This window comes from Homalodisca vitripennis, chromosome 3 (genome assembly GCF_021130785.1).
Source record: "Homalodisca vitripennis isolate AUS2020 chromosome 3, UT_GWSS_2.1, whole genome shotgun sequence".
Lineage (NCBI taxonomy): Eukaryota > Metazoa > Arthropoda > Insecta > Hemiptera > Cicadellidae > Homalodisca > Homalodisca vitripennis.
Window position 1 is genome coordinate 117,604,665 of NC_060209.1, and position 19,313 is coordinate 117,623,977.

The 19,313-nt window shown below is 35.1% G+C and overlaps 1 protein-coding gene across 1 annotated transcript in view; it reads left to right on the forward strand.

Moving 5' to 3' along the window:
• The window catches only part of LOC124357386 (CLIP domain-containing serine protease 14D-like), a 51,820-nt gene that overhangs the window by 14,610 nt on the left and 17,897 nt on the right, over positions 1-19,313 (forward strand). The window contains exons 2-3 of the mRNA XM_046809141.1: positions 10,213-10,396; positions 14,120-14,304. Coding sequence (XP_046665097.1) covers positions 10,213-10,396; positions 14,120-14,304 — 369 coding nt within the window. The remainder of the gene's footprint in view (positions 1-10,212; positions 10,397-14,119; positions 14,305-19,313) is intronic.

A 19,313-nucleotide genomic window follows, 5' to 3' on the forward strand; every position in this document is an offset into this window, starting at 1 on the left:
TATATATATATATATATATATATATATATATATATATCTATATTTATATACCACCTGATGAGCTTGAGGAGATTGTCAACTCCCATGGCTTTTTAACATTATCCTGTTAGGTGACTTTAATTCACCTAACGAAGATTGGACCTCCTCTTGTGAATTGGATTGGATCCTCACAGTTCTTGCTAAGTATGGCGACTGTTCGGCCTTACACAGGTGAATCGTATTCCTAACTACAGAGTTGTTATACTTGATCTAGTATTCTCCTCTTTTCAAGATATAACTACATGTCCCCAATCCTGTCCCCTACTTCCTGAGGATGACCACCACCCCACACTTTAATTAAGAACTTCAGTGCCAACGTCGTCACACAGAAATGTTACATACCACACCAATATGAGATGTTGTGACAAAGCAAAGGTTTTCAGAGTCTTCAGGGCTTGAACTGGAATGAAATCGTCATGAAAACCTAAATGAATCATCCAAGGTGTTAATTAACACCATATCTGACAGTGTAGAAAAGAGCTCTCTTGTCTCAAAGTCTGGTCTCTCAGTCTATCCAGTATGGTTTTCCAAGGAGCTTATCCATCACTATTCACAAGAAAATAATTTACAGCCACTATTAAGTCTCTTAGCTTAGACAAACTAATGTCAATATGCCATAGTTAGAGCAAACTACAAGTCGTCATCAGCAACCTGATTTGACCAATATATCAATAAGGTGCAGAATTCTACCCCAAGAAAATTCAAAAAAGTCTTGTAAAGTTATCTGAGGAATATAAAGGGTACCACCCCCTCTCCATCTACCATGCCTTCTGTTGTCTAAATACTGTGCAGAACTGCTTGCTCAACATCTCTTCCTTCTATATAACAAATGTCTCTCTAGTGGTTTTTTCCCTGACGTCTTTAAAATCAGCTATATTATACCTCTCCACAAAAATGGTTCGGCCAACAATATTAGAAATTATAGGCCAAAAACCATCTTGCCAGTTTGGTCAAGGTATTTGAGAGGATAGTAAGTACTGACTAAAATTGTTTTCAAGGTCAGGAATCTGTTGCATTTCCACAACCACAAAATTTGTACTATTCCAAACCTACATATCTGAAGCCTTTTGTGAAGGCAATCAAGTAGATTCGATTGAGTTGGACTTTTCAAAGGCTTTCGACCGAGTCTGCCATACCATCATGATCCTTAAAATTAGGGCTTATGGCTTCAGGAGGCCATTCCTCTACTGGATTCAGAGTTATCTGTGGGGGTCTTCAAGTAAAATTCATTGCTTGTAAAATAAAATGCATCGCTCGTCAAGGTTGTCACCTGTATGATATAATTTTCAAAACCTAATGAAAATTAAATGGCATTGTATGTAGTTTTCAGAAATAAAAAGCTTTTTTTAGGAGTCCATTCTGCCCCTCCTTTGTACAAGAATGAATTATCTCACAGTTTTCTTGCTTCATCTAGCATTCCACAAGGCTCACATTTGAACCGATTTTGTTCAACATATATATCAACTCCTCTCAAATGCAATCATTTACTTTTTGCCGATGACATGAAGCTTTTCAGGGAAATCTCTACTGTTTATGGTGCTTCTTTCCAACAGGAAGATATCAACTTAATCTTCCATTGGTATGATGAAAACATGTCTCTTAACCATAATAAATTGCATTACTACCACCCCACCATTGTCCTAATTTTATTCAAGCATTGTATCATGGACATGCTGATCATGAGAGTAAAGGAAACCGATGATCTTGAGGTGACATTTACCACTAGTCTTAGTTGGGAGAACACCATAAACACATGTAATAAAGCGCTTGAAACTCTTGGTCTCCTTCTTAGAGTTTCTAAGTATTTTTCAGACCTTTGCACCTTGAGGGTGCAAAGGTCTGAAAAATATACGTTTGCATGATCAGACATCACTTAGAGTATTGTTGTGTGGTGTTGTCCACTTATCAGCGGTATCTGAGGGATAATAACAAGAGAGTCCAGAGAAGGTTTCTAAGACTCGTTGGTGTGTACCTTGGATATAAGTATCTAAATGCACCACTACATGAGTTCTCTTCATTACTAAACTTACTGTCCCTTGAATCAACATGCTTCACCTATATTAATTTTTTTATTACATAAGCTTGTAAATGAAATCCTTGATTACCCAGCTTTTCTGGGGAAAATCAATTTCAAAATTCCTTCCGACACAATATCTAAGGACAATATCTAAGGCCCTCTTTGCAAGAGAGGTGGTGTCCACTTCCTACGCAATCAACAGTCCAATGATAAGGCTTCAGAGAAAAGGTTGCATATTATGGAACCACATAAACTTTTTGAATAGAATTCTGCACAATTATTATATACTTATTTATTTGTTGTTTTTGCTTAGAAATGTTTCTTGCTATTCCTGTTATTATATTACTAACAGGAGATTTTATTAAAAAACTAACACTCCTTCCAGTGTCTCCAATAAGGAAATAGTAGTATTAACAATCTCTTAGTTTTATTTTTGACAAGAAGTTATAACCTGCATTTGATAACTGTGGTAGTTTTCCTGTCTGAGATTATTTCCATCCCCAACCACAGCACAACCGAACTTTGACATTGACAATTGATAAAGCTTTGACTATTATCTTGATTTGTGTTGACCTTGAAACTTGACCGAGGTTTGTTTAATACATCTTGTGTTATCTGATAACGAACAAGTTTGATTACTTGCAATCCCTAACTATTATTCCTAACTAAATTAATATCTATTCCCAAGTATTTCTTTTCTGCCAGAAAATATTATACAAATAATATTTCAATAACTCTTTAATATCTTCAATAACTTGACATCCTTCACAACCAGAGCACCAGGACTACTACCACTCTAAGCTAAAGAGCAAACACTTGGGCATTTGTAATGAATTATATTTAAAATACCCATTCTTCATTACAACTATAACCAGACATCTGTCAAAAAAACTGTCTGTCCATCTGCATTGGCAGTTTGACCACTGCTAAAGGGCAACCCTAATGAATTAACTATACTTAAACTTACACAGACAAAGCTGTAATTGGACAACTACACACCGTTTTATAACCAGACATCTGTCATAAATTGCTAGCCCTACTCACAATGGCAGTTAGCTGAGAGCAGTGATTGATAAATACTAGATATAAACCAATATATAAAAATACAACAATGTCAAACTACCCCTGTGGCTCCTGCGGCATAGGAGCCAAGTACTCATCAATTGCTTGCACTGGGCCCTGCAAGCACTGGTTCCATGCAAAATGCGCTGGAATGACAAGCACTGAACTCAAAAAGATAATGAAAGCTGGATACACTACCTGGAAATGCAAACAGTGTGACATGCCCCCAATCACTATGCAGCATGAAAATCACCCTGACAAAGAAGACAGTCCATCAGACCACGTACAAATACACATCTCATACCATCGTGGAAAAAATTCAGAACTTAGAAAACCCTGACGAAGTTGACCTCAGTCTGTCCTGACCCTAGCAGCTGAAGCAGGAAAACGTCCTTCTACAGGAGAATATAAAGTTAAAAAAAAGAAAAAGGCTCAACTTCTTGAGAAGTGCATAAGACTCGAGGCAGAGCTGACAGCCACCACAGAAGAACTGGAGAAAACAGGAAATAATAAAGAAAAATGCCAAAATAAAGTTGAAAGTCTACACCAAGAAACTGGCAAACCTGCAAACTCAACTGGACAGAGAAAAACAAAAACAATTACAACTACAGCAATTCTACGAAGAACACGACAATGACCAATGCAATTTCATCAAAGACTATGAAAACAAAATTGCAAGTCTAGAAAAAAACTATAAAAAAACACTAAAAACTAAACCAGAAAACAGTGCAAAAACAAAATAGAAATCCACGAGATGCAGACAGACATGCTGACACACAAACATGCCCACCACTGGAGATAAACCTTTGCCACTGCCAAACCAATTGCGAAATGACAGACCGTAGTTGTAAGTTAGGTAATGACCATTCACTAATGCAAGATATGATCAATTTAAAAAAACCGCCAAGACCAAATCGAGAACTCTATCAAAGCACTACAGAGCCTGCTGCAGCACGACGCTGATGAATTTCAGCCCAGGACCGGCGAAGTGCCCACACTCTAACAAAGGATAGAACCAACACTGCAAAAAGCCACTTCAGTGTATCCCTGCAAATGGCTAAGAACAGAAAGCATAACCAAAACCAAAAGGCTGCAAATGCTCTGCATCAATATCTGGTTCCTGCATAAGCAACCAACAGAGACTGCCCCAGTGCTATCTCTAAAGCCTAACATGAAACAGACCAAAAGCCCACCCCTAAACTCTCAAAGCCAAGGGCTAGAGACGAGACCTGTGAGGTGTTTTTCTCTAAACACATCATGTTCTACAAGAACCAACATGACTGAACACTATGGCTGGACTGACAGTGACGACCCATCCCAGACCGGCTCTCCCATGCGCTGGTTGCCACCCCATCAGGATTTGGACCAACGACCCCAACCTCGGGCTGGCTGTCTCCCCCCCCCGCGGCGCTCTCAAGGTCGGATGTCCTGCTGCTAAATCGCCCTACAGTTTTTTTAGACCACAACAACTTAATAAACAGCAAGCAGAAGTAATTGTCAACTCTCCAGCCAACCCGGACATGCCCACTCCAGAAGACAAGATATCAGAAAAGGCTTTAAAGATACTACACCAGAATATTGACTCTCTGGCATCAAAGTCAAATAGACTTGAAACACCTTCTCCAAGACCTCAATCCTGATATTGTGCTCATCACTGAACATGGTCTCAAGGATGATCAACTCCGCAATACAAGACTCCCTGGGTATAATCTGGTTGGTGGGTTCTGCAGGAAAAACTCTAGAAAAGGAGGAGTTGCCTTTTACTCAAACGAGGCTCTTGGAATCACTATACCACATTGTCAACACCTCAAACAAAACCTATTGAGCTTACATGCGAACTCTACATGATAAGCTTAAAAATAAACATGAAAACCATAAACCTGCTCGGTGTGTACAGGCCACCTGAAGGAAAATTTAGAAACTTCCCTGGACATCTTATCCGACACTCTTGATCTGGTCCCAACCTGGAGGGCCCAAACCATCATAATGGGAGATGTTAATGTGGACGGACTTGCAGAAACAAAGAACAAGAAAAAACTTGATAACATGCTAGCACGGCACAACTTAATACGACTCAAACCTGTCCACCTTACGAGAGTCACCCACACTTCATCATCTTCCATTGATTTTGTGTGCTCCAATGTGAACAGGGAGGATATAAATGTTGAAGTGATTACCACTGGTCTCTCAGATCATTGTGCCCAACTCTGCACCATCAACTTGCAAACCAAGAAAGCAAACTGTCCAAGCTCTACTCATAGAAGACTTTCTCAAGAAAACTTAAATTATCTGAAGCACCTATTGGCTGTGGAGTCATGGGGACAATGTATACAACTCCCCAGATGCAGACCAAGCCTACAACTTGTTTATTGGGAAAACTACTACAGCGCTCAATACAGCCTGCCCCCTGAAAAAATCCAGACCAAAGGGAAAACTCAAATCATCTCTAATAAAGAATGATGATGTCTGCCACCTTAAGAAAGAGTACCTGCAGGCACTCAATAATCAGATACTCCGAGGAGGAGAAGAGGACAAAGCACTAACAGCAGCAAAGAAAAAAGACTACGACTTAAAACTAAAACAACTTAAACAACAAGACACCACTAATTTTATTCAAAATGCTGAAAACAAACAAAAAGCACTATGGAAAGTAGTTAACCGTGAAAGGACAGCAGAACAACAAAATAGCTGAACCCATAAAACTACTAATGGACGGGACACTAATTAAAAAAACCCCATCAAGTGGGCTCACCAACTCAATCACTACTTCACAACAATAGCAGATAAGACTCTAGGAGATGCTAATCAAATCATGCACACAACGGTCCCTTGAACCAAACGGGAGACGAACCCCCCGAACTTATCCTACAGCCCACAAACTACCAGGAAGTGGAAAATATCATTTCCTGCCTGAAATCCAAAACATCCGCCGGAACTGAACGAAATATCCTCCATCATCCTCAAACACTGTAAGGAAGAACTGACATCCCCTCTCACATACATAATAAATAAATCCTTTTCCCAAGGTATCTTTCCACAAACCTTAAACTGGCAAAAGTGTACCCAAAGCTTAAGAAAGAACCATCGGACCAAATTAGCAATTTACAGACCAATATCCTTGCTCTCAACAATATCAAAGGTGATCGAGAAAAGTCATGCTAAACCAAACTGATGAAACACCTGACTGACCACAACATTATTACCAGCCAGCAGCACGGTTTCCTCAAGGAAGATCCACAAACCTCTGCCCTAATCCAACTTGCAGAATTCATTATTGACCAGAGAGAGAAGAAGGAAAAGAGGTCACTAGCCTGCTCTTAGACTTCAGCAAGGCTTTTGATTGCCTGGGTCACAACCCTTCTTATACAAAAAGTAAGAGCCATGGGTGTTAAAGGGATGGCAGGAAAATGGCTGGCAAGCTATTTAGAGGGACGATCACAAATGGTAGAAATAACATACAAAAAGAACAACACCATCTACAAAACAACTTCAACACCATTACCTCTAAATAGGGGTGTTCCACAGGGTTCGGTTCTTGGTCCTGTACTTTACTTACTGTTCAGCAATGACCTCCCAGGTGCCTGGAAGAATACTGTCAGGTAATTTTATACGCGGATGACGCTGCCATGCTAGTGGCAAAAAAAGAAGTCCAAGACCTTGAAATAACATCATATGTGTCTTTAAGCCTGGCAAAACAGTACTGTCAACAAAATGACCTTGTGCTAAACGAACAAAAAACCCAACAACTTACTTTTGGAAGAAGAAATACAGAAGCTGCAGGTCTGCCAGAAATAGAAGCCAGCTATGAAGCCAAGTACCTGGGAGTTATCATTGACAATAAACTGACTTGGGACACCACACATTGACCAACTAATCAAAAAAGCTCAGCAGTAACACTTATGTCATAAGGCGGATAAAAAATATTAGTAACATGGACACAGCCAAAACGGGCTTACTTCTCTCTTTTCGAGTCCCACCTGAGGTATGGGATAATAATCTGGGGTAACTCCTCCCATTACAACCTGCAACGTGTTCTAGTGGCACAAAAGAAAGTCATCCGAATACTGGCCGACCTAAACCCACTTGACTCCTGTAGAGCTGCTTTTCCTGAACTAAAAATACTTACTGTGGTGTCGTTATATATACACGAAGTTATCTGCTTTGCCATGTCCCGCAATCTTACAAGATTAGGAGAAACACACCCCTACAATACAAGAAACGCTAACAACTTTGCACTGCCCATTCATCACCTTGCATCTGTATGAAGAGAAACCCAGCTATACGGGATCAAAGCTGTACAACCTGCTGCCAAATCACCTTAAGGCAATAACAGAGGAGCGGCACTTCAAGAAAGAAGCTCGACAATGGCTACTGGGAGAGGACATTCTATACCATTGAAGAGTTTCTCAACTGGAAAAACTAATCTTAAGATACCTATAAAATTGTTAATATTTGCATCTATGACACCATTGTATTTCTCAAAGAAATTATAATAAAGATGATATGGACTATGACTATGACTATGACTACTGTCACTGTTTATACTTATTTGTTTATTTTACTTGTGTTATTATCACTTGTTATTAATTTATTTAATAATGTCATTAATTAATTTGTTGTAATGGTTTTGATCTCTTGGAAATAAATGGAATGTGGAAACACACTCACATGAATGGCCACTTACATGAAAAACATTCAAAGACAAAGCTGTCAACCAATAGTCTGCAAGCCACAATATCACTTCCATCAACAACTTTTTCACAACCAAAATAATAAAAGACCTACCCAATCAATCAAATCAATCCCACCTTAAGAACATATCAGTGGGTACCAAAATCCAGATAGTAATCTAACCTAAACATAAGATAATTTCTTTGCTTAAACCCCTCCTTACCTTGCAGGCTGTTGAAAGAACTGGAAATATGAACTGTGCATATATTGTATTGTGTGAAGTGCACTTGCCCTCTTTTAATTGGCTGAGTTTTAACAAAACCTAACATACAGGTAAAACTTGGGTGTTTGCCCTCTTTAATTGGCTGAGCTTTAGCAAAGCCTATCACTCATGTGGCTGGAAAGATATAATTTCTGTCTCCTCTGTTCGTCCGCACAATAATTTGAAAACAAACTGACCAATAGACTTGAAATTGTGCATGAAGCTTCATTTATATATGAGAAACACTGAGTTTGATGGTGGCACATGTCACATCATGGGGTTTGGCTGAGCTTAGCGAATATTTTTACATTGCTCTTATGGGTAACCATGATGGACAACGAGAAACTGGCAGAATAAATAAATTTTTAAAACAAATTCAACAGGTACACCCTTAAGAGATTCAAACGTATGACATAAACATATCTATTCTAATACATACAACATAATTTTATAGTAACTTGGTGTGTAGATATTTTTATTTAAACATTATACAAAACCAAATTTAATGAACACTAATCTAAATGAATCGTGGCAAAGATATGTCGAACGAGTTTTATGAATCATCACTTTCATGTCAATTTCTTTTTTGTATGAATGTCTATTTGTCTATCTGTCCGCAGTATATCTCAAGACTGAAATGATCTATAGATTTGAAATGTTTTCATGTAAACTCAACCCTGTAACAACACTCTTAACAGATCAATTCAATTCAAGTTCAATTTTCAAATAGTTTGCGGGAAGATTGGTAAGCGGAAATAGAATCGTCCATGTTAAACACCTGATTACATGTAAGATTAAAATAGTTAATAAAGAAAAAGAAAAGTCAACTTTACATTCAAATTAATTAACTGTAATAGCTAGCTACTAAACAATTAATAATTTATAAACGGTTATTAACAAACATTAAATTTACACATAGTGGATTAGGTAAGAGGCTAAACTTACGACTTCCGTCTTGTCAACCTCATCCCTGTGGGCAATTGCCAAGCCTTCTCTTGACTTTGGCCATTACAGTGGAAGGATGTGTCACTCTTCTTCTTGTGAAAGAGCAGACGTTTGAGTTGAATGTAATCATATATTCAAATTTGTGAAGTAGTGATGTAAAGTTACAAACTGAGTACAGGTGTTAATACGTGAATTCTGTTTGTGATAAATGGTAACTTTGGGAAAAATATCCAAAACTGGTGTGTTTGAAGTACATGTGCCTATGAAGAAATTTGATGTAAACTAAAATGCGGATAATTTTTTAGAAAACCCAAATTAGATGATTGATGACGGTGAGTATGGTAAAATATTAAGACTGTGCTAGGCCTATATGGATAGAAACATACTTTAATCATGTGCATGACCACCTACACAAGATCACATGGGTAATTATTAAAGTAAACTATGTGTAATTATGTTAAAGAATTTAGTCAGTTAAATTTAAGCCACACATTTAAACATTATCATACAACACCATTAACGTGTGACAATTTATAACATTGACCACCTGACCTTCATCTGAACTTATTTCACAAGACCACATAGGATTGTTATTCTCATAACTCATACCCAGACCTACATAACGATCAACCTTGTGGGTACTAAATGAACGTAATGATCTACATCCAACACACATCCACATTTGAGCTTCGACACACAGTACCAACAACGTGAGCCCAATAATGAAACTCCCACGTCTAAATAATTACATACAGCGACCAACAGTGGGCTATTAACTAGACTCTGACATCTGATCTTCTATAACACTTGGTTTGGCGTACTTCTACTTTGTTATAAAAATTTATAACTAGAGTAATTTTAGTAATGTATGTAACACATTCGCTCCCCGAGCATATACAGGCTGACTGTGGACCAACCAAAACTAGCATGTACTAATCCATTTCACAAAACAATGTTATATCTCCCAAATATTAATCAAATGATATGGATCAAAAATGTGATCAGACTGATCCAGGGTATAATCAAATTCTATAAATTTGAATTATGATTCTGGGTATGATCCAATCTTGATCAACATTTTATTAAAATGGTTAACATTTATGCAAAATATTCTATTTTTTATTGAAAACATGATACCGTTTTATCTTATCAAATTATGATTAGCAATGTCTACTTTGTATAATATTTGTTTTAATATGAGATATGTGATTCACAGAAGTCCTGCTGGTGGATGGAGAGACTTCTGTTGTTACAAATGGAGACAGCAAGAAGCTGACTTCCGCTGCTTACACAGACTCCAAGCAAGATTTCACATGTGGATCAGGGGCAAAATGTATATTATTGAAAAATTGTAAGCTTGTAAGGCAACTTATGAACAAAAATTGCTTAGCTAATAACAGGTAAATTTAATAATTAATATCTTAATAGAGACGATGTATCATAAGCAGGCGTGAAAAGAATATATTTATACAAAAAATCACAAACATATCAGTTGTAAATTATTACATGTAAATAATAATAATTGTTATTTTGAAATGGATCAAATAAAACATTTGATGGGAATTTTTATTTAGTCCCATGGTCTCTCATAAAAGTTTACTAACCACACATGGAACTGGTATGTTAAATCAAAATTGTTATTGATTATTATTATGTTATATACACAATTTAGCCCCAAGTCACTGAAAATCCAAATCTAACAGTAATTCTATTCAGGTTTTAATTGTTTCACAAAGTTTTTTTTATCATCCTCTAATTAAACTTATTTATCACAAGTTCAATTTCTAAAACTAATTTTAAAACTATAGTTAGCTTGTGTCATGGCATGTTCATAGATTTGTAACACATACTACTATTATTTTACCACATTTAAAAAAATTGGCATACACATATAAAATCACTATGAGAGTATCATAAAATAAAGAAAGTGAGACTATAATGTTTTTATTTAACTTAAAAAACTTTATATTTTGAGTTTTTTTATGAAGGAAGACAATACTACAACAAATATTGTCAACTTTTAATACATCATAGTCTATTTAATATAGATAGATATAATATAGATATTTAATAATTTTGATTTAGAAATCCTTGTTACTTTGTAGATGAGTCTACTTTAGATCAAATGAATCATGTTTCGTTACTTATCCATATCTTCACAAGTACGCTTGTACTATTAAGTGTTGCTTTTTTGCATTTTAGTACATTATTTTGCTTTTGTACTATACTTTCACATACATAAAAATACTGTAGGAGGTTTACGATTTAAAAGAAAAAGGGTCACTAGATCCTATGGTCAATTTGAGCCTTTTCTTATTTTCAACAAAATGTTTGAATTGTATTTTTTGCTGTGGAAGTAGGAGTGTAGAAAAGCCTTACAGTAAAGTGTAACAATATTTCCTGAAAGAGTTAGGATTAGGAAAGATATAAACCAATTTCTGCATTTCTAAGCCGTAATTAGAGGTGTTTTTGTGTTTGAGGCAAAATATCTAACCCTTGGGTGAGAGTGGTGGAGAAAACTACGGTCAAATAAAGGTATTTTAACCTCGCATGCCAGGTCTCCAGCTCTGGATCAATCTCTTTTCATCATGGGATGATTCCACTGTTTCAGAGCTTGTTAACTTTCTTCATCGTACATTTATTTTGTTTGTATGTACTGAATAATAATCATATCAAGTTATTTACTAAAATTAATTCAAGACAAGTTTTTAGACTTAAGCACCCACTGTCATGGCTATTTTTTAGGTTTCCAGTACATACTGTCAAAACATTGCAAATAAAACTATAATTTTTAAATTTATCAGCCTCACTGTATATAACCTTCAGTCAATAGGTGAGAGTGAACCAGAAAACTGAGAAGATAATCAAAATAAAAAAAAAATGAATCACAACATAGTTCAAATTTGTATAACATATTGTTATATTTAATTTGGTTGATCATTTTATTTCAATACTTAATTATAATAGTTGGAGATTGCTAAATAATGTTCTCCTGTTAAGGTACAGTTCTGATTCCCAGAAATAATGGTGATTGGCCATTTAAAGTTGATTAATTTTTATTTGTTTAAAAACTCAATTCATGCTGGCCATCACACTTGTTCTCATTGTACTTTCTGGCCGAATCTTTCTTTCTCTTTTATTTGTATAGTTTAAAGTCTTACAACAAAGTTTGTTTATTTGCCCATTTATCTTTACAATATAGTAAAGCACCAGATTTTGATGACGTTACACTACTTTTGCACCTTTCTTGGTCTGTCTTAGATATCTTTTAATTTTAGCCTTTTATCTGGAAAATTTTCCTTGTGTCTAAAAAGGCAATAAATTTTGGCCAGAAGGTCCAATATGCACGGTTGTTGTAGTCAACTGTTCATGTTCAATTTTTTGTCTTCCTCTAGTAAAAACAAATAATGATATATGTAATTAAAACATTATTACAACTTTGATTAAGCTTTGTTGAACTAAAAGAACTACAGTACACAAAAGTAGATGAAAACAGAGTGAACAAGAACATTCTGATCTGCCAATACACTGTCTTTTGTATCCAGCTGAATTTGACTGGATCAGCTGATATCACCACAATAATCCCGTATTTAGAAATCAGTTATATAGTCACACGAGTAGATAGGGCTTCTTCTATCACGTCTTTGTCTTTGTTGAACATTTGGTATCACAACTTCTTGTTTAGAGTTGGTGTCACTTGTTCTGGTCCTAATTTTTCTTGGGTTTTACTGCGCTCTTCAAACTCCAGATAATAATTTAACTGTCCTTCAATATTAAGAACAGATCAGTATGCAGGTACAACATGTCGAGAAGACACAGTAAACTCTCTGCCATCAAGATGTCTGATATGAGGATAATCAGAATTTGTTTCAATCTGGTTTTCAGAGAAGGGTGCATCATCTACCATTGCACATGTCTAATTTCAGAGATATAATTCTCTCAACAGTTTCATCACTCAGAGGAGTTTAGCTTTTCAAGAGTGTTTCTTTCTGAAAATTAATGGATCCATTTTCTATAGTAAGCAAACATTCCTAAAGCTCTAAAGAAAGGGTTAAAAGTACTAAATATTTGGTACTAATTATTGATGAACTCTTATTTTGAAAGGAACATATAAATAAATTGTAAAATGAGATCCATACTAGCTACAGGAAGTTTTTCATACTTCATCAGCTATGTCCTGGTTGAGTGCTGACTTGTGTTCATCATGCCCTTGTGGGTTCTAAAATTAGCTCTGAAATTATATGTTGGGACAGTGCCTATAATAGTACACTTTTTCCATTGATCATTTTCTAGAAACACTTTTTACGGCTGATTAAAAATGAAAGTAACCTGAATTATTTAATGGCCAATATTCATTGAGTTGACAAATACTTCCACTACGCTGTTAATAATATTCAAATTTTTAAGAACATTGTTCATGGGGAGTACAGCATTTTCAGAGGAACCGGAAATAAATTACTGTTTAAGAAGATAACAAAATATCCAAGTGCCAAAGTCAAGTCCACTAGTTCACCAAAACTATAGCAATACAGTGCTTCATTTATTTAAAAAATACTAAATACTTTTTTAATATCCATGAACAATGGTATTTTCTAAATAAAAATGTTCTAACATTTTTAAATTGTTAGGTAGAATTATTATTTATAATTATTGTATCTGTGACAGTAGTTGCATGAGTAACAATTTTTTTAAATAATTGTTTTATTATTTATAAATATTATAATTTATAATATATTAGCACGTCTTGCTACTATATTTTATCTTGTTTTAAGCTTTTAATTATTTATGAAAAATAACATTATTTTATTTTTGTAAGACAAAACAAAGCACAGTAAATATGTATTTTTATTTCTTTAGGTGTGGATATGTATTCTTTCTGAACAATTCTGTCCTGGCTGTGTCTTGTCTTTTATAAAATAAAATTATGGCAATCCCAACTCAGGATATACTGGGGATTTCTATTTATTTTACCCTTACCCAGAGTAATTAGATCCACTGACATTGCAAACATGTTATTCGGTTGGATGTTTTCAATAATGAGTTTGTAATATGAAAATTACATGTAATTCTATTGTTTAAGAGTGAGTTAACAGTGATGTGGAAATACTATTTCTGAATTCCAGATTGAGAGAGATAACTTGTGGCTACTCAGGGGATGAACCTCTGGTCTGCTGTCCAACATCTGCCATCAACAGTCCTGAACCCATAAACAAAGGGACTTGTGGGCAGCCATTGCTGTACAACTGGTGGAAGAATGACTACAAAGGCGTTGGAGCGATGCCATTTATAGCTCGAATTGGATTTAGAAGTAATACTCAAGTATTAGTCTCAATAACAAATCAAAAATGAAAAGATTAAATATGGGTTACATTTTAAATCTTAAAAATGCATACAAAACTATACTTTCCTTTTGTATTATCTATTTCACAATGTACCAATGAATAATCATATCATTAATTTACTATGACTCATCAACCAAATTTAGACAGTGGTGAATCAAAAATTAAAAATCTAGAACCCTTTATATTTTGTTGCACTTTGCTTATTAGTAAATGGGCAATAAAAAGTTTGAATCAAACTTGAACAGTCCTACTTGTTGAATTTAGTAGAAGAGAAGATTAGGTCTAGATTGCAGAACCTTAAGACCCTTAATTGCACTCATTTCACATTTAAAAATGTAACATTAACACAATCATTGAGCTTACTTTCTTTGATTGTTCATTAACACTTACATGTTGTCAGATTGTTCAATGCTCCAATGTTTCAGCTTATTCCACACACACACACACACACACACACATATATATATATATATATATATATATATATATATATATATATATATATGTATATATAAATCTTAACCCTTTGAGTGCCAGGGATCTCGCTACGATCGCGATCTCGGTGTCATGACGGGTAGCGGAGCATATTTTAAATTATATAATTGTGCGTTTTTATTAATTTAAAATGTTTCTAAGTTGTATTAGATATTAAAATTAATAAAAAAAAGTTATGAAAGTCACTTCCGAGTGTCCATGAAGACAGTGTCATAGAGTTTGTTTGAAAATTGCCTGAATAAGGTTATGTTTATGTTTTGAGTTACGTTTTAGTAATTATTGTTATATTACACTTGATTTTGCCTTATTTTAAATAGCTTTTATCATTAAAGTTTTGAAGTTTCAAAGAGAATTAAAAAAACCTTTTTACAGTGAAAAATAAACTGTAACACATTTTGTGCGGCCGGCCCACTTGTGGGCCGGCTTGGCTGCGCGCGCAGTGCGGCCGGCCCTCTAGTGGGCCTGGCTGTAACTGTTTCTCCCATGTTTCAGTGTAGCTCAGCTACTCGTCCGAGACGGTTGAATCTTTGCCGCATTTTCCAGTGGTAGTCACATTCCGTTTCGGTTGTTTTCGGTCTTGGTTCCCGCGTTGCGGTCGGCCTGTTCTAGGCCCATTGTGTACTCTAATATTTTTGTGTTTTGTGTTGTGTTATTATATAACTGAGGTGATTGTTTATATTCTACCGTGTTGTCTGTAGTGTTATACTTATTGCAATGGATTCTGCAGTGCCTAGTACCTCCGGTCTCAGCACCTTTGTAAGTAGAAATGTTGAAGAGGAACATGACAGTGATGGCTCTGTGGACGAAGTTCAAAGACTTGTTGACAATTTGTCTACTGATTCATCACATGATAGCGACGATGATGATCAGCATGAAATTGTGTGCCCGACTTGGAGTATTTCCACCGCAGGTATGCGCCAGATTGAATTTCTAAGAACTGATACTTTGTTGGTGCCATTCCCGGGTAACGGTACTCCAATGGATTTCTTCAATCTTCTTGTTGATGATATAAAAATGTGCCAGGGCTAAAAATATTTCTGGGAATTTTGCTGCACACTGGAACAATCAAAATCAACCGTCTTCAGCATTATTGGAGAACGGATTATCTTTTTAACTTTAAGTGTTTTAGCACGTTCATGTCAAGGGATAGGTTCCTGGTAATTTTGCATTGTTTGCATTTCTGTAGACACAATCCTAATGATAACGACTATGCTATTAAAAAAATCGAATTAGTTATAACCTATTTCAACAACAAAATGAGGAGGGTTTATTACCCTCAAAAAGAATTGTCTCTTGACGAGGCAATGGTACTGTGGAGGGGTAGACTACATTTTAGACAGTACATAAAGGGCAAGCGACATAAGTATGGTGTCAAACTGTATATAACAGAGCACCAGGGTTTTATATTGAGATTTCTTTTATTTACAGGAAAAGCAGACAATGTTGTCGGTGGTGTTGGGTACACCGAAAAAGTGGTTCTCCACCTGTTGAAAGACTACTTGGGAAAGGGACATGCTGTATATATGGACAACTTTTACAACAGTTACTCCCTAGCCTGCAAATTACTCTCTGAGAAGACCTACTGCACCGGAACATTGCGTGCTGGAAGGAAACATACACCTATGGAGGTGACAAACACAGTTTTGAAAAAAGGTGAAACAATTGCGCAGTACGCAAATGGAGTTATGATTGGCAAATGGAGAGACAAAAGAAATGTTACGTATATCTCAACTGAACATGAGAACGATTTAGTAGACAAACGAGGTCGTGGAAAGAAAAAACCCCTCTCGATTGTCAAGTATAATGCTCACATGAGTGGAGTTGATCGCGCCGATCAAATGATGGCGTACAACCCATGTGAACGCAAAACCATAAGGTGGTACAAGAAAATATTTATACATGTACTATAAATGATACTTGTAAATGCGCACAGCCTTCACAACATGAATCAACAAAAAATGTCCCTCTACGACTTCAGATTGGAAGTTATAAAAGGCCTTTTACCTCAACCAACTCACACCATTGAAACACCTCCTCAAAAAAAGAAAAGGGTTGAGGCTCACAAACTTGGAAAGATTCCTGGCAAAGACAGCAAAAACAAAACATTGCGAAAAAAGTGCAGGCAGTGTACTAAAGTGGGAAAACCAAACACTAAGACACTACCATTGTGAAACATGTCCGGAAAACCCTGGTCTGTGTATGGGTCAATGTTTTGAGACCTACCATGATTCCTTGTACTAACAAAAACATTCGGGTGGGAATGTATATAGTGTAAATATCATAACTAGGAATAATAAGGAAAAAGAATAATTACTAATATTAGACTAAGTGAAATAAATTTAGTAGTGGTTGACTTTCGAGGAGGTAGACAGTGCAGAACTAACCAAAAGTGCGGCCGGCCTACATGTGGGCCCGAGTGTATACAGTGTAAATAAAATTACAAAAAAAACCAAAAACAAGGAATTATAACTGTTGTTAGACTAAATAATACTGTACAATTAGTGGTTGTGCGCTTTTGAGTAGTTCGAAAATAACAACACTTTTCAGAAATGCGGCCGGCCCACATGTGGGCCCAAAACTGTGACGTCATTATTTCACCGAATTCAACCGGAAACATCCTATAGACCATCGTTCCTGTCTTTTAACCACCAAAGGTAAGTTATTCCACAATAAAAATATTCCCGCATATGACAAACCTAATTACGGATTTTCCCGCAGCGAATGTGTTAACTGTGTATTTTCCAAAACTCTGTGCTTTTTAGCAAAACAAACCTCAAGGGGCTTGAATAATTTTTATAATTGTGTTTATTGTATAGTATTAGGTTATTACACATGATTTTAGGGTATTTTTAAATGCTCTTTATCATAAAAGTATTAAAATTTTAAAATACATTTTTCTTATATTAGTTATTTTACTTTAAACTGAATTTTTATTTTGTTTCCATTGGAAAGTCACTATCTAAAGTTATTTTTAATTATATAAACATATTATTGTTATACAATTTATAATGGAAGATTTGTTTTCCTTTCAAACGAATTAAAAAGGAGCTTTTATTGATATAAAATCAATTTTAAGTGAATTTTTACTGGAACCTTGTGTTTCAGTAAAAATAATAACTAGCTATTAACTGTTTGTTTATGATACAATATTAGATTATTACACATGATTTTGGGTTGGGCTTCAATTCTCTTTATCATGAAAGTATTGAAATGTAAAAATAAATGTTTACATAGATAGTAGTTATTTTATCTCAAACTTGATTTTTATTTTGTTTCCATGGAAATGTTGCTGTTTAAAGTGATTTTTTTAATAGAAAAAATTATATAAAAATTTAAATGTTAAATATTTTCTGATACGTAATTCATTTACCTTAAAAAGGACGTAAAAAGAAGCTTTTTATGATCAAAAATAAATTGTATGTAAATTATTTTCTAAAACCTTGCACTTTCGTCCAAAACCCTCTGGCACTTTTCGCATAGTCACAGAAAAAGTAACTCGGCACTTTTCAACATGGATTTGATTTTATCACTGGCATTAAAAGGGTTAAACATAGCTCTAATCTACACTCATAAAAAATCTAGGAAAATGACCATATCAATTCTATTTTAAAATGAAGAATGGAATATTTTGATCACAACTGAGTCAAAAGCAGAGGGCTCATAAACTGAAACTGTCCAGACAGTATAGCTACCTGACACTTATGATGATTTCAAGAGCTTTACATCTGTTTGTTTCATATGGCAATGTGCACTATGAGTATTTTAGATTGTTAAGTTGTTCTAAATGTACAATAGTATCATTTCCTGGACACCAGAGTGATAACTGAGAATATGTGTCCTTAATGCATTTTCTTAAACAATTTAAATACATTTAAATTGTAAAAACTGTACTAAAAAAAGGAAAAATAAGAAAAATGTATTAACCCTTTTGCAGGCCAAAAATTATTTGCCCAATTTTCCTAAAAAACCACACAAAGTTTAAAAATAAAAGTATTGATATCTCTAAAGCTAATATATATTTTAAGTTTGTCATTGAATAAGGATTAAAAAAGACAAAAAACAAAATATTTATATTAATAATTATTTAATACTTATTTAACTTAAATACAAAATTTAAAAATTGAAACAAATTTGCCTAAAATGAAACTTTTTGTTTTTTTTTTTATGAAAAGTTAGTATAAACTGCAGTTTTTTTTCCCTCACAGTTTATATATAAATTAAATTACAAGTTTTGTCTTTAACCATAAACAACTTTAGTATGGTACTCTTCGAAGCACGTGTCCGGGTGTAGAGAGGGATTTCCCGCACAAGTTTTGCAGGCGAAGTTGGTCTCACGTCGCAGTCCTTTCTTAGAACACACAATGCATCGGAAATATTTTGGTTTTTTGCGATGAAGTGTCGTCGATGCAATCTTTCCTCATATCATCAGGATTAGCCATGCTTCAACAATCGATAAACACTAAAAACAATTATTTATAAT